Source organism: Balaenoptera acutorostrata, chromosome 5 (assembly GCF_949987535.1).
Source record: "Balaenoptera acutorostrata chromosome 5, mBalAcu1.1, whole genome shotgun sequence".
NCBI lineage: Eukaryota > Metazoa > Chordata > Mammalia > Artiodactyla > Balaenopteridae > Balaenoptera > Balaenoptera acutorostrata.
This window is the reverse complement of record NC_080068.1, coordinates 22,339,655-22,356,797: the sequence shown is the minus strand read 5'-3', so window position 1 is coordinate 22,356,797 and position 17,143 is coordinate 22,339,655. Positions and strand designations below refer to the sequence as shown.

General features: G+C 39.1%; 1 protein-coding gene across 1 annotated transcript in view; it reads left to right on the top strand.

The window, feature by feature from the left end:
* Window positions 1-17,143, top strand: part of SLC39A8 (solute carrier family 39 member 8) — a 70,726-nt gene that overhangs the window by 24,408 nt on the left and 29,175 nt on the right. Inside the window, exons 3-6 of the mRNA XM_057547346.1 lie at window positions 834-996; window positions 9,049-9,218; window positions 12,147-12,269; window positions 12,768-12,935. Coding sequence (XP_057403329.1) covers window positions 834-996; window positions 9,049-9,218; window positions 12,147-12,269; window positions 12,768-12,935 — 624 coding nt within the window. The remainder of the gene's footprint in view (window positions 1-833; window positions 997-9,048; window positions 9,219-12,146; window positions 12,270-12,767; window positions 12,936-17,143) is intronic.

The following is a 17,143-nucleotide window of genomic DNA, read 5'->3' as shown; positions in this document are numbered from 1 at the left end:
TTTGGTAGTGTATATATGTCCATGCCACTCTGTCACTTCGTTCCAGCTTACCCTTCCCCCTCCCTGTGTCCTCAAGTCCATTCTCTGCATCTGCATCTTTATTACTGTCCTGCCGCTAGGTTCTTCAGAACCTTTTTTTTTTTTTTTAGATTCTATATATATGTGTTAGCATACTGTATTTATTTTTCTCTTCCTGACTTACTTTACTCTGTATGACATACTCTAGGTCCATCCACCTCACTACAAATAACTCAATTTCGTTTCTTTTTATGGCTGAGTAATATTCCATTGTGTATATGTGCCACATCTTCTTTATCCATTCATCTGTTGATACATTTTTATAGTGACTTTTTGTAGAAGAGGTAGTGTTGGGCTTCCCTGTTGGCTCAGTGGTTAAGAATCTGCCTGCCAATGCAGGGGACACGGGTTCCAGCCCTGGTCTGGGAAGATCCCACATGCTGCGGAGCAACTAAGCCCGTGCGCCACAACTGCTGAGCCTGCGCGCTTAGAGCCTGTGAGCCACAACTACTGAAGCCCGCATGCCACAACTACTGAGCCCATACGCCTAGAGCCCGTGCTCTGCAACAGGAGAAGCCACTGCAATGAGAAGCCTGCACACTGCAACGAAGAGTAGCCCCCGCTCGCTGCAACTAGAGAAAGCCTATGCGCAGCAACAAAGACCCAACGCAGCCAAAAATAAATAAATTAAAAAAAAAAAAAAGAGGTAGTGTTGTGTGTCTAGAGGAAATAGTCCGTGCCTCTTTACAGTATCTTTGCTTGCAGCCTTTTACTATGTTGACACATATATGGTTACTTTGTTTCTTCTATTTCAGTGTTTATCAGCGGAAGAGATCTTTTCCCTTCATGGCTTTTCAAATGCTACGCAGATCACCAGCTCAGACTTCTCTGTCATCTGTCCAGCAGTCTTACAGCAATTGAACTTTCACCCTTGCGAGGATCGGCCCAAACAGAAAACAAAACCAAGTCATTCAGAGGGTATGTTGCAAGCTTTTTCTCCCATTTGTTTGAAAACTCTGTGAGCTAGTCTAAAATGAAATTAACATGCTTCTTTTTCTGCTTTATTGCTCTTAATTAATCTACATAGAATCCCTTGGTAAAAAATACTTATATTCTGGAAGTCTTTAGAATAAGCATAATTAGAACTCATTTAAGCTTCAGAAGTTATGCTCTTTTATTTATGGAGTCAAAATTTTACTTGGTACCAATGGAAAATTTTATAAAACTCAGTTCTTGATTTTAAGCAATACATGTTTTATGTTGTATATATTGGATGACACATTCACTATTTGGGTCATAATTGATCAATTTCCATTACGTTGTACTTATCATATAATTTTAAAACCTGTCAATTTATCCGTCATTGTCAGTAAAGAGATAAGGGAACTAGTGTGGTTCTAGATTAAATCTTAAGGTACTGAGTTATTACTGCTTTAATTTTCATAAATAAAAGAAGTGCCAGTGACTCTTTTAAGTGCCTATAGCGGTGTTGCCATAGATATTGTAAAGACATTTTTAAAAATAAGAAAGTAAGTGTATTCTTACTGTATAGTCCACATACTTAATTAAACAGGTAGAAGAGTTCTTCCACCAATGAGATAAACCAGTTGCTGAGGGGCAACTTCTTGGTATTCCCAAATTGTTACCTGCCCCACATGAGTATTTTTTTTTTTTTTTTTTAAGGATTTTCTTTTTAATTAATTAATTTATTTATTTTTGTCTGTATTGGGTCTTCGGTTTGTGCGAGGGCTTTCTCCAGTTGCGGCAAGCGGGGGCCACTCTTCATCGCGGTGCGGGGACCGCTCTTCATCGCGGTGCGCGGGTCTCTCACTACCGCGGCCCCTCCCGTTGCGGGGCACAGGCTCCAGACGCGCAGGCTCAGTAGTTGTGGCTCACGGGCCCAGCTGCTCCGCGGCATGTGGGATCTTCCCAGACCAGGGCTCGAACCCGTGTCCCCTGCATTAGCAGGCAGATTCTCAACCACTGCGCCACCAGGGAAGCCCCCACATGAGTATTTTAATTCTCATGTTTTTGGTTCCTTTATTTTCTGTGTATTAAGCATTCAGTAGTGAACAAGAAGAAAAATTCCCTGCCCTCTTAGGGCTTACAGTGTAGCGAAGAAAAGAAATAGGAAACATTTATACAAACAAGCAAATAAATTATATCATTTCAGGGCTTCCCTGGTGGCGCAGTGGTTGAGAATCTGCCTGCTAATGCAGGAGACACGGGTTCGAGCCCTGGTCTGGGAAGATCCCACATGCCACGGAGCAGCTGGGCCCGTGAGCCACAGCTGCTGAGCCTGCGCGTCTGGAGCCTGTGCCCCGCAACGGGAGGGGCCGCGATAGTGAAAGGCCCGCGCACCGCGATGAAGAGCGGTCCCCGCACCGCGATGAAGAGTGGCCCCCACTTGCCGCAACTAGAGAAAGCCCTCGCACGAACCGAAGACCCAGCACAGCCAAAAATAAATAAATAAATAAATAATAAATAAAATTAAAAAAAAAAAAAAAAAAAAAAAAAAGAGAAAAAAATTATATCATTTCAGAGTGATAAATGCTGTGGAGAAAATAAAGTAGGTAAAGGATAGGAGATGGTGGGTGAGTGTGATTTTAGATGGGGCAACAAGGGAGGCCTCTCTGATGAGATTACATTTGAACAGAGTCCTGACTGAGGAGGGGGGGAGGGCCATGGCTAGATCTTCTCTGGGGGACAGCATTCTTGGTCCAGGGAACTGCAGCATAAGCTTGGGGGTGAGCTTGACGTGTGTAAGGGACGGCGAGAAAGCGTGTGTGTCTGGAGCACAGCAAGCGGGAAGGAGAGTAGGAGATGGTAGCCAGGGCCCAGATAGCAAGGGCTTGTAGGGTGTGGTAAACTGATTGAATTTTATTCTGAATGTGGTATGAAGACACTGTAGGGTTCTAAACAGGGGAGTGATGTGATTTTATTTGGATTTGTAAAAGATTATTCTACCTGCAGTTTGAAGAATAAATTGTTAAGGGGGAAGAGTAGAAGCAAGGAGATGGGTCAGGGGGCTATTGGCCAGGGTTGGTGCTCAGCTTGATGGCGGCTTGGTCTAAGGTGGGAGTGGAGAAGTAAGGAGATCTGGTCAGATTCAGGATGGATTTTGGAGACTGTGCTAATGTGGTAAGCCTCTGCACTGGATGTGTGGGAGGGAAAGATGAATCCAAGTTTAAGCCAGAGAAACTGCATAGATGGTTGTACCGTATCCTGGGATGGGCAAGACTGGGGAGGAGCACTTTGTTGTGGAGGAAGTGAGTGGCGAGGACCAAGAGTACAATTTTTGACATGGTTAGTCCGAGACATTGATGTAGACCCACAAGGGGGAGATGTCCAGTAGGCAGTGGCACACACATATTTGGATTTCAGAGAATAGTCGAGGCAGGAGATTTGTCATCTCAGAGATGGTGTTTTGAGCCACTGGTCTGAGTGAGCACATCTAACGTGAATATAGATGGAGAATATAAAGAGAGGAAAGATGAAGAAGAAAAGGGAAGCCTCAACAAAGGGAGTACCTATTTTATTGGGCCGGCCAAAAAGTTTGTTCGGGTTTTTCCGTAACATGAAAAACCTGAACGAACTTTTTGGCCAAGCCGATACTAACTTTTGGATTCCTTTGCATATATGAGCATTTTAATCTCACTATATATGAATAAAAGGGATAACAACAAAGACAAAAATAATGATAGCAGCCAACTTTTATGTAGTCCTTACTATAACTGATACTTTTCCAAGTTCTTTCATATGTTAACTCAATTAATCTTTGCACAACTATATGATGAAGGAACAACTATTCCCATTTTACAGCCAAGGAAACCGAGGTGCAGAGAGTTCAAAGTCATTTGCTCAAGATTTATACAGCTTGTATGTGGTAGAGCCAGGTTCAAACCCAGGCTGTCTCAGCTTCAGAACCCATGTTCTCTTTTGTATTCTATATTTACATATACAAAGAATAGAAATTACCAACCATAATTTATCAATATAATTAGCGATTTTGTGAGTAACAATAATTTCAGAGCTCATTGTTCAAACTAATATTTTTTCTAGAGGATGTACTAAATGGGAATATGTTTATATTTCTACAAGTTTATTTAATATAGTTTGCACTTTATATTCAAAACTAAATTCAGCAAATGCTTTCTGTACTAACATTTACTAATAATATAGTGTAGTAAAAACATAGATTCTGAAGTCAGCCAACCTAGGTCAAATCCCAGCTCTATAACTTTCCAGCTATGTTGGGCACTTGACTTTGTCTTTCTGCCTTAATTTTCTCATCTAAAATAGTTCCTTTCTCATAGGGTTGCTATAAGGATTAAATAACTTAATGTTTGTAGAGCATTTAGAATATTATCTGGCACACAGGTATTATACATATATATCTGTTACATGAAATATATCTGACATGTACATAATTCTGGGGACAGGAGGTGAGGCTTCAGAGAAAGCAAATCCTCTACTCTGTGCAGGTTAATTACTGATATTCAAAACTGTTTTAACCCCAATTAATTCCTGGGTTACCCTCTCAGGAACCAGGAAGTAGGAACAGGGAAGTGGGAAGCAATAAGGGGAAGAATTCTAGGATCAATACTGCAAAGCCATAAAATGGAAAAATCAACACTCCTAAGTTACAAGGTCAGGAAAGCACCAAGTATTTGGATGCAGGACCCAGAGAGAAATGCCTCTTAGGGTGCACATTATCTTAGGAATTGAAATAAGGCTAGAATAGGTGGGATGGAGTGAGAGAAGATATAGAAAAGTTTCCGGAGAATTAGGGATACTAGTAGAGTATTCATTACCAGTCTAAGATGATTGACTGCATATGGCCATTACTTGGTGTAATATCTTGTTTTATTTTTGTGCAGCTGTGTAATCTTGGGTGACTTGTTTAATGTCTCTGTGCCTCATCTGCAAAATGGAGATAATAGTTGTACTTTCCTTATAGAATTGTTGGGGATATCAAATGAGTTAATATACGCAAGTACCTAGAACAGTGCCTGCGACAGAGTAGGAAAAATATGTCTTCGCTCTTCTTATACATATGCTCATAGGTTGACTCTATTCCCTGGCCCCTGTGTAAGCCTGTTCTTTTCTAACAAAGAAATGATATTTTAAACAATGAAATGCCCTGGATTCTTTATATAATAGTTCACTTAATATAGAGTCAATTTGAGCTCATTCAAGGGAATGAAAAACCAAAATAAAAGCAAGCCAAACTCTGATATTTCAATGGGCAGATAAAAGAATCTCACTTACCTGAGACCTTACAGTTTGTGATTTTGAAATTGCCTCTCAGGTACTTTATAAACTCATATTGATGACTGCAATAAACTGATGGTAAATTAAATTCTCTAGGAGATTAATTACATTTTAGCAATAAGTTAATGGTCCAAAGTTGCCTCATTTTTTTTTTTTAAGATCACAGAATACCATTCAGTTCAAATAACAGATAAGAATAATAGCATCTTATCCTTAATAGTATCCCGGAAAATCACACTGTCCAACTCTGTAATACAGTTGATGACATAAGTCTATGTTCCAGAGAGGTTAAATGGCTTCCCCTAGGTACATACCTGAGGGGGAATGAGAGCCCAGGGCTCCTGACTCTTGGTTTGCTGATCTTTCATTGTATAACAGTGAGCCAAATGAACTAAAATTTACATGATGTCTACTTACTAACTTAAAAAAAAAATAGCATTTATTGAAGACTTACTATATTACAGGGTCCGAATTAACTGGTTTTATTTCAATTCTTGTAAAAACTCTATGGAATAGGAGAATTAAATGAGTTTAAAAAGGTGAAGTTCTTAGAAGAATCTTAACACATTGTGGGCATTCAATAAATGTTCGCTATTGTTCCTAATATTCCTTGAAAATGTATTAAAATTCTTCAGAGTTCACTAAGAAGCAGAGAGAAAGGATTTTCTCTGAAACAGATCATTAGAGGGAGTCCTATGTGTATATGGAGAGGTCCAAGGAGTATTTTTTTTTTTTTTTCAAGGAGTATTTTTATACTACTTCATTCTTTGGTGCTCAGATTGAGTGGATGAATGAATCGTTTTTTCCTGAATAATGTGCTAACAATGCAAGAAGGGGAGACTATGCTGTGTGCCTGTAGCATGATGGTTCCCACTCCCACAGTTCCCCAAGTGGTTCTGATGTGCACAATACTAGGAAGGAAGGTTAGAAATGTGGGACAAGCAAATGAGTTGGTATTTTTTTGACAGAGTTCTGGGCTGCACCTTGAAAATATGGCATTCATTCATTCATTCATTCATTCATCAAGATATGTGTGCTATTTGCTGGGCAACATTCTAGGCTCTGAGGAAGAATAAAACATAGCCCCTGTCCTTGAAAATCTTATAATTTGTATCATGTAGACGAATATATAAGTGATAAAATGATGGTAGCACACAAGAAATGGTAAGTGGCCCAAATACCTTCAAAGAACTATGGGAAACTTGATGAGCAAGGGATTGCTGCCTGGAAAATCCAGGAAAGTTTCATGGAGGAGGTCTTTGCATTTGGCTTGGAGAGCTGTGTGTGAGTTTGTCAGGCAATGAAGATAGAAAAGGTGTTTTCAGATAAAGAACCACAGTGCAAAGGTAATTCTATATTTGGAAAACATTGTGTCTGCATAAAGGCCATGTTGATAAGGGGATAGATAACATTGGAGAGGTTGTGTGGCAGTCCGTTGATGAAGGGCAGTTGCAAATAGGGGCATGAGATGATCAGAATTGTGTTTTAGGATAATAAGATTAGTGGCCATGTCAAGTAGGGGGAGGAAGACCAGACAGAAAGCTGTCATAATGCACCAGATGAGGAGTGAGAGGTGATGGAATGGAGAACATGGAGTGAGATATCTCAAGGAAAATTCATAGAGTTTGGTCACTAATTGTCTTTGGCATTGGCTGTGGAGAGTGAGAAATTGAAATTGATCCTGATGTTTCTGCTATTTATGGAGACAGTGGACAAGGGTAGTGAAATAGGATTTCTCAGGGGAAGCTGATGAGTTTAATATGCGTAGTGGCTTTGCCTCTGTTTGGTACTCAAAAAATTCTTTGCATTTTGATTTTAGTTTCCAACTTGTATATATCTTGTCTACTAATTAGATTATAAATATTTGTTGAATGAATGAACACATGTAGGCTAGTGATGGGATAGAAGGCTGTTTGTGTTAAGGGCAACTACACATAGATTATACCATGGAGGAAGAGGTGGGATTGAGAACTTCTTCGAAGTGGAAATGCTGAGGGGAGTGGGTAGTATTGCTTTAGGTGATAAGGTAAGAAATGGGAATGAGGTGGACCTTTGTGAGTCCGATGAGATGACTCTGGGGCATGGTTAGGAGTCTGGAACTGATAGGAAAGTATCTGCAGACGATAAAGGCATGGTCAGTGCTGCGATGGTTCTTGTGGTAACATTGTAATGTTTATTATCTGTCCTTTTCATGTGGTACTCAGCACAAGCTACCTTGTTTTGCTTTGTGTATGTGTGTGCCCTCTAACGTCCCCAAGCCAAAGGTCCAAGCTCCTTGTTGGTAGGAAGCACGGTTTGGTCTACAACATAGGCTCCATAAATGTTTGCTAAGATGGCTTATTTATAGTTAGAATCACTAGAATAATGGTGAGCAATCTTGTATTCATGAAGCACAATATAAGATGTTCACAGTTTTGTTGAGTCCCTTGAGCTTTTTAAAAATTAGATTACCTCTAAGGGGTAATGAAGCATATTGCTAATGAATGTGGGCCCTGGAGCCAGACTGGGTTCAAAATCTTGCATTCTATTCACATGACTCGGCCAGCTGATTTGAACTCCACGTACCTTGGTTTCCTCAACTGCATGAAGGAGGTAGTAGTCGTACTTGCTTCGCAGGGTTTTGTGAAGCTCAAATGAATTAATACAGGTTAGTCACTTAGTATGGTGCCCGGCACATGGCAAACACTCTCCAAGCATTTGGTGTTACTACGTACTCCACTGAGAGTGTCAATGAGGAATGTGCCCCGACATTTATAAATGTTTCCTGGGCATTTTAAAGAAGTGACAATGCAGAGGCAGCTTTCTAATCTTTCACAGTGTCCTTAGCGCACAGTCAGTGGGGCTGCAGGCAAAGCCAACGTCGCACAGTTTTGGGGGCAGTTTGTATCTCAGCCTGCACTGCCACCTGCCCCGTACGGTTCACACAGTCTGTTTCACTCGCATTCCCATGTTGTTTTTAAACCATCCCCTCTAGGATAACCGGGGAGATATTGACCTTAGGATGCCATCCGTTCATTTCATTTTAAGGAACATTTATTAAGCACCACTAGGGGGCCAGGCCCTAGGATGGAGACGTGAAGATTGCACCACGTCCCTTTTCACCACCGTCTCCACTCTGTGGGATATTGTTGCCTTCGTCTGAGCCCGGTAGGGTGAGTTGTGCAACGTATCCGCTCTCTGCTGCTGCCATGTGCACCCTTCTTGAGTACTCGCTGCACTGGGGCTGAGGTGCTGTCTTCCCCAAGGAGGTGCTGTCCACAGGGCCTTCAGACAAATGATTACGACCAGCTCAGTGTCAGCAGCAACTATGGTCATCTTGAAGCTAACCACCCCACCCATCTCGTTGCCCTTGTCACCCCATACCTTCTCCCCGCAACCCGCACTGCCTCTGTCAGTCCTCTGAAAGGCCTAGTTTTAAACTGGGCTTTGAGCCACAGATGCAGCTCGGTAGCTTGGAGCCTGTGGGCCTCGGATGGTCACTCTGCTAGATGTTCTTCAAATTCCCTGCAAGCTGTAAAAGTCTGTAATCCCATAATGATGACTTAGGACTGAGGAAAGCATAGGCAGTGTTACTATTAATATTTATATTCTCAGTAATTTTCTATATAATTTTCAGTGAGGAGTTTTCGTTGTTTTAAAGAAGATACCTGTTTCAAGCTTTTAAAGATGAAATGTGTTTCAGACTGAATGTACAGTAAGATGTCATTTGGCTCCTTTGCTCTAATTAATTTCTACTCTTTTCCCTCTGATCCACAGTTTGGGGATATGGCTTCCTGTCAGTGACAGTTATTAATCTGGCATCTCTCCTCGGACTGGTTTTGACTCCGTTGATAAAGAAATCTTATTTCCCTAAGATTTTGACCTATTTTGTGGGGCTGGCTATTGGGACTCTATTTTCAAATGCAATTTTCCAACTTATACCAGAGGTAAGGAGGTTGGCTGTTTGTGTCTGTGAATAATTGCTTCTTTTAAATGTTTCAGCACTTTGTACATTTTAAGCCTCCATAATTCTTGCAGCATTTTATGGTCTGGTTTATAGTGTTTTGGGTAAGAGAAAGCTGAATCACAGCAAATGAAAAAGCTTGTCCCAAGCTGCAGGGGAAGTCAGCGTCAGAGAGAAAATTAATATTCTGGGAGGCCAGGCACCAGGACGTGCTCAGACAGCTCTGGGACACCTCGGAAGGCCTTACAACTCTATTCTGTCTCACATTTGGCAAATTTAATTTTTCTACACTCTTTTTATTATTTATTTATTTATTTCTGAAGTGCACGCAGTGTCAAATTTACTAAGATATACAACAGAATTCCTCCATGGATCAGTTCGGTGCTTTGTGACCACCTAGAGGGGTGGGATAGGGAGGGTGGGAAAGAAACGCAAGAGGGAGGAGATATGAGGATATATGTATACATATAGCTGATTCACTTTGTTATAAAGCAGAAACTAACACACCATTGTAAAGCAATTATACTCCAATAAAGATGTTAAAAAAAAATTCCTCCATGTATTTACTACAGCTAAAGAAGACTAGAGGGTAAATTAGAACATGGTTGACAAACCTTTTCATTCTTTTTGACTGTGGATAAAAATCAATCGAGGGCCGATAAATAAACAGCAGCTTATTTTTTCCTTTGGTAAAACGTATTATTGATCTGCCATTGACTAGAGTGTGCTATTCAGTTCATCAGCACATGATACATATGTTTTATTTCAAATCTATAATGTGGCCATATAAGGAAGAGAGATGGAGTGAGGAGAATAAGTGAGAGGAAAAGAGACAGGAAGGAGAAAGAGACATTAACAAAGGGCAACTAGAGAAATACATATACACGTGGACAGTATCTCCCCACTCATGCACACACAAAGATGGAGGGGCAAGCTCTGAACAAAAAGAAAATATACAGTATCACCTTCAGCTCATAAGTTTTAGAAAATTATAACTAAAGCTCCTTTTAGTTTTCGCAGCTATATATGAAAGTGGGGATGTAACTTCTTAAAGTCATAGTTTTTTTTTATTATTATTATATCTAGAAAGGACCTAGGAGAACATCTACTTCAAAGCCTCAATTGTAGAGATGAAAAAATTAAAATCCAAGGGGATTAAATGACTTGATTACAGCCATATAATCAGCTAGTAACAAAGCTAGGATGACAAAACAGATTTTCTGATTTTAAAAATTATATGTAATATATTTGATATAGTATTATATATATTAACTCACCTGATTTGTGGTGAGTCAAATTAAATTAAACAAACTGACTTGGTATGTGGACTGAGGATTGTACATTTATGATTTTGAGGTTTCCTGTTTTATTGAAAATGTAATAATACATTAAAATGTCTATTAGGAAAATAAGAAACTTCTTCAACAGCACTTATATAGGTTCTTTTGTCTTTCTGTGATAATTAGGGAATTATGGATATGAGCAGAGAATTATGTAAACACTAGAGAATCTATCTTTTTAATAATACCCATAATTTACATAGTTATTTCTTTAAAAAAATTTTTTTTTAAATTTATTTACTTTTTATTTTTGGCTGTGTTGGGTCTTCGCTGCTGTGCACGGACTTTCTCTAGTTGCGGCGAGCGGGGGCTACTCTTCATAGCGGTGCGCGGGCTTCTCATTGCGGTGGCTTCTCTTGTTGCGGAGCACGGGCTCTAGGTGGGCGGGCTTCAGTAGTTGTGGCACGTGAGCTCAGTGGTTGTGGCTCGCGGGCTCTAGAGTACAGGCTCAGTAGTTGTGGTGCATGGGCTTAGTTGCTCTGCAGCATGTGGGATCTTCCTGGACCAGGGCTCAAACCCACATCCCCTGCATTGGCAGGCGGATTCTTAACCACTGTGCCACCAGGGAAGTCCTGATAGTTATTTCTTTTGTGGCAAAATTATTTCCCCTTTGCTATTTTATTTTCATAACCACCATGTTAGTTGTATAGAGTAGGTATTTTTATGCCATTTTTGCACTGTGTAAATAGGTCCGGAGAAGTCACTGAAAAGAAGATGTGGCATGAGGTCTCGCCAGAAATAGATGTAGAACAAGAACCCAGGCATTTTCTATTCTAGACTGCTGTTCAGAGGGGAAATTTACAATGTGTGGAATGGTATAAAGCTGTGGCTTTTCACATGTTATGCTCCCCTGCTATTTTACTTATTTTAAGTTTGTGTTTCTTGTCTGCCTAGAACATCTTGACTCTATAATTTCAAACTCCAGCTCTTGTCCTGTGTCCTTTAAACAATGAATTATTTCATTCTCATCATTTGTGAGTGTGTGTGTATGTGTGTGTGTGAGTGCCTGGTATCTTATATCTTTTCTTCTTTATTCTGGGGCTCAGTCCTCGATTTATTTATCTCTTTAGGACTTATTAAGATTCTCTAAGTTCAAGGGGCTCTCTCTTGGGAAAACAGTAATCCAAGTGACCTGCCATATTTGCTTTAAAAAGTTGACTCTGGATATTATGTGCAAATATATTACTTTTAGAAAAAGTGGATAATCAATGTCTCATTTGTCTTAATTACCCATGTCTAATATTATCTTATAAATGTAGGAATCAGTGCTGCTTTTTTACTGCTAAAAGTTTACTTTCTCAAGGCAAGTATCGCTGAAGGTGTTATAGCTAGGAAACTATAAGGTACTCTGGGGGCTTTATTTAATAGGACTTCCTCTGGTTATAAGACTTCAGTGCTATCTCTTACAGTTTGATTACTCAGGTTTCAGAGTTTTTGTTTTATGATTTTGGCAGGTAAATTCCCAATAATACCTGGATGTGAAGGATGGACTTAGGACTGTGGTGAAAATTATTTACTGAATCAAATTAAATTACTTGGTCTTACCTGAATTGCCTTTTTTTCTCTCTTAGGCATTTGGATTCAATCCCAAAATTGACAACTATGTTGAGAAGGCAGTTGCTGTGTTTGGTGGATTTTACATACTTTTCTTTTTTGAAAGAACACTTAAGATATTATTGAAGACGTATGGTCAGGTAAATGGACTTTATTTAAAATGTTTGATGTTTTACCCACTAAAGCTACTTTATATAGGCAAATAAAGGCAGGAATTTTATTCTTACAATTATGTGAACAGTTCAGTTATTAGACTTGTGAATGTGAGGAGAGAAAGAAAAGGATCAATATATTGATAAGTATAAGAGGAACACTTGATTCTTATTGTAGAATTTAGAGTAAATACTAACAATTTAATGTCCAATAACAGATGCACATAATTTGTATTCCATTCATATCCATCAACATAAGAGGGTATATGCACCCTAACACGAAAAAACAAAAACAGGAGAATCTAATAAATAAAGATACATTTAAAGGAAGAGAAATTTTATAAATCTAAAAAGATTATACTACATACGTAATAGATATAAAATTTTTCTCTTATAAATAAAAACCATTAAATTCTCTATTTTCTTGCCCGTATGAGCCATCTTTGTTTCTTCTTATAACATTTTCCTCCCTTATTTTTCTTGTAGGATGGTCACACCCATTTTGGAAATGATGACTTTGGTTCTTCTCAAGAAAAAACTCATCAACCTAAAACGTTACCTGCCATCAATGGTGTGACATGTTATGCAAATCCAGCTGTCACAGAGCCTAATGGACACATTCATTTTGATAATGTCAGTGTGGTATCTCTACAGGTATTGTAATTCTCTTTACTGCATCCTTCATACTATGTGAAGACTGCTGTGCATGCAGCCAGTCAGTATTTTGCACATTTAATTGTATCAGACTTATTCCTGCATGTGTGGGTTAAGTGGAATGTAAGTTTGTTTCTTTTCCACTTTCCCTCTGTCAATTTACTGCAAATATGCGAGTTAAGCAATAAATTGTAGGTTGCTGGGTTGGAGCCTTTAGTATTCTCTAAGATTGTTTAACTATGTAAGAGTTACTAAGATTTATACAATGATATGTTGCAAAATTAATTTAGAGCATTTCTCTTATTTTGCAATTCTTTCGAGATACAAAAACCAAAGAATCCGTTTGAGTGATTTTGAAACTGAAAGAAGACTTGTAAGCTATTAAAATTGTGTTCATTAATTAATTGATTTAGAATTTTCATTCCCATTTTCTAAATAATGTTAATAGGTATTATTTCTTGAGCAAGTATTATATGTCAGGTAATAAGCCAGCACTTATTTTATCTCATTTACTTTTTTTTTTTTTAATTTTATTTATTTATTTATTTATTTTTGGCTGTGTTGGGTCTTCGTTTCTGTGCGAGGGCTTTCTCTAGTTGCGGCGAGCGGGGACCACTCTTCATCGCGGTGCGCGGGCCTCTCACTATCGCGGCCTCTCTTGTTGCGGAGCACAGGCTCCAGACACGCAGGCTCAGTAGTTGTGGCTCACGGGCCTAGTTGTTCCGCGGCATGTGGGGTCTTCCCAGACCAGGGCTTGAACCCGTGTCCCCTGCATTGGCAGGCAGATTCTCTACCACTGCGCCACCAGGGAAGCCCTCATTTACTTTTTATAACAACTATTAAAAGTAGGGATTCTTTTCTACATATTAGAACTACATATTAGAACTATTAGAACTAAAAGTAGGGATTGTTTTCTATGTATTAGAATTATTTGGAAATCAAACCCAAATTATGTATGCAAAAATGAGAATTTATTGGAAAGATAATGGCTATGTAATGGGATAGCCAAGCTATAGGAAGATCAATGACCCTGGAACCATTAGAATTACTAGGACTCCCACTCCCTTCTCCTCTCTGCATCTTAGAGTCATTCTCTTTTTTCACTGTGGATGGGCTCCTTCATAAATGGGAAACATAGCCACTAGCAACTCCTGGGATTTATGTTTTATAATTTCGGCTACTAGAAGGAAATTGACCTGCCTCTTTAAGTCCTAAATCCAAAATTTCTGGCGAGTGTCTTCTTGGTCCAGCTTGAATTAGATGTCCACTTCTAGACTAATCTAAGTGCTTAGAGGGTTGGGCCCTTTGGATGGCCCCAAGGGAATATGGATGCGGTAGAAGAGTGGTTATTAAAAGGGAGACTGGCATGCTAGTGTCATTGGTGTCCACACACGTCTCATTTGACAGATTAAGAAAGTGGAGCTTTCGATGCTAAATAACCTCTCCAGGGTCTCTCAGCTCATAAATGACAGACCCAAAAGCTACAAAGCTACAAATACAATATAAAAGATGATAATTAAAAACAGAATCAGAAGGAAGTCAGCTAAGAAAAAAAAAGCAGAAAAAAGATATTTGGAAGAGGTTATTAACGCAAATGATCTGAGTTTCCTTCTGGAAAGAAAATATGATTGGTCCTATACTTCTTCCCACCCGATTAAGGAAAATCTCAGGAGGGATTGAAAAGGCAGTTTTATGTGAGCACTAAGTTAAGAGAGGAAATTATTTCATGCAATATAATGAATGATGCTTTTAGGCAAGACTTTGCAAAGAATATGTAAATGTTCAAATAGATAATTTCCTATAATGATTACAGCTAACCTTTATTAAATGTTCAAGGACTATGCCTAGAACTTTAGATGGATGATCTCATTTGATCCTCATAATAGCCTAGGAGACAAGCACTCTTATAATTAGGAGATTGTGGCTTAGAGAGGTTAAATAAACCCAAGGACACACATCTCCTGAGGACGAAGCTTCTCTCAGGACTGAGGCCATCTGATGCGGAAGCCTGCACTCTTATACGCCTTGCTGAATTGCTTTCATCATGTCACTGCTCTGCTAGGATCAAGATGATAACATTAACTCTTAATAAATATTAAGTTTTGTAGAGGGAAGAAGATAATTTTGGCTCATGGTCAGTGCTTTCTGAGAACAAATAAAATTGATCTGCTCAACAGTTTGACTTCAGTTTTAAAGTTTTAGGACTCCTGGTTTCCGATTCACAGTGGCCAGAAGACATGTTTGCAGTAAACACAGACACCATGGCAAAGTTGGGGTCCTAGACATGATCCTGTTTTACATAATTTAGAAATATCAATCAAACGGCCCTTCTTTCTCTGCTTCTGGTAGTAGTGCTAATATACAGGCTTTCATTCACTTATTTAATAAACATTTATTGAGTACCTGCTCACTGTCGTAGGCACTGGGGACTCAGAAGCAAACAAATACTTGTGAAGCTTATAGTTTATTCAGCAGAAACAGACAATATAGAAAAGAGTAAAACAAGAAAATATCAGGTAGCATTAACTATTTTGACGAAAATAAAACATGGTGATGTGGCAGTGACATGTGGAGGCTTCTTTGATCTATCAAGAATGGTCCCTTAAGAGGTCAGCGGAGAATTGGCTGATGAGAAAGAAGAACCAGCCATGAAAATATCTGGGAAAATAATGTTCCAAAAGCTTTGAGAAGAATCAAATGGGTCCCGTACAAGGGAGCTGGAAGCTGAATGGCGTTGGATTTCCTGACATCAATGCTGGAGACCAGTGGCACAGTACCTTCAATATTCTGAACAGAGGCAACTGTGGAGTTGTAAACCTGGGTAAACTACCAATCTAGTGAGAGAGCAGAATGAAGCTAGGAGTCTTGAAATCTACTTCTAGGAAGGAGAAGTCCGCCTGAAGTAGAGAAGGTGTGTGCCAGGATGACAGCCATGAACCAGGCCTTGACATGAGCCACATAAAAAGTCCTGATGCTAATTTCCTCTGGGGACTATTTTCTGGCCATTTTGGTTGTAGGTATAATCTCTAGTGAAGAGAGATTTAAACAAATTGAGCAACACACTGTTATTTTCCGTTTTCTCTTCACATGGCATTAAAAACAAAGGAAAGAAGAAACATTTAAGAAATGCTATCAGGGTCCAGATATTGCTTTAAGAGACAATAGGTAGAGAAATATGAGTGATACTGATTTTAATAATAAAATTAGAATATTTTCTAGTATTTTATATGATGAGAATATATTTAATCTGGTGACCCCATTACAATGATTGAACATGACTTGTAAAATTCATGGTTTGTTTCGAAGCCCAAGCATTGCCCTGAGAATTTTGTTGACGATTCCTGTTTTTACTGTTTTGACACAGTGAAGTTTTTCCAAATTGAAGATAATAAGAAACCATCTAAGAGTGAGTTAAGAAAAGTAGTTTAATTTGACATTGCTATCAAAAGAACACAAATTATATGACGGTCTGGATTATAACAACATGATTCTCGGTTTTTCTGGAATATAGGAAGAACAAAAGAAATGTTATAGAATAATTAAAATGCGTGACTTAGGGATGTCTTTATCAATATTCATCCAGACAATTTTGGTTCATCACTGAATACTCAGAAAAGCAATAATGTTTAAGTTTAGTTGCCTTTGGTATTTTGTCTATATTCACTCATATAATAACTATAGTTTTACATGTATTTTTAAAAATTTTATTGCCATGGAAGCGAATTTATCACAGTATGAGGATAGAAGATATTTTATTTAACAGTTTGTTAGCTTGATTATAACTTTTAAATATTTAGACAAATGGTGTGAAACTTCCTTAGTACCCTTGTTCCAGTCTCAGTAAATGTTTGCACCGCAGCCTGTGTGGCACGTGTGTGCGCGTTGCTGTGGGCATGTAGGAGCATTCATGTTCTGGGGGAAAGGTAGCAGTGACAGAGGCATAATAAGGAAGCAGTTATGAGGGACAAACAGGAGCTCAGGATTCCATTTCTCCAGTTATCCCGTTATTGCCTCTAAGTAACGTTTCACATCTCACCCTGTGACACTTGCTCTGTTCCTTTCTCTCTCTGACTACTATGCAAACACAGGGAGAAGTCATTGCAGTAACTCTGCAGCCAGGTGGGTCTTTTCCCCCTGAGTCTACAGCTTCAGAAAGACTGTGTTTAATAGATGTTGATTCCTCAGGAAATGTCAGACACTTCGGGGAG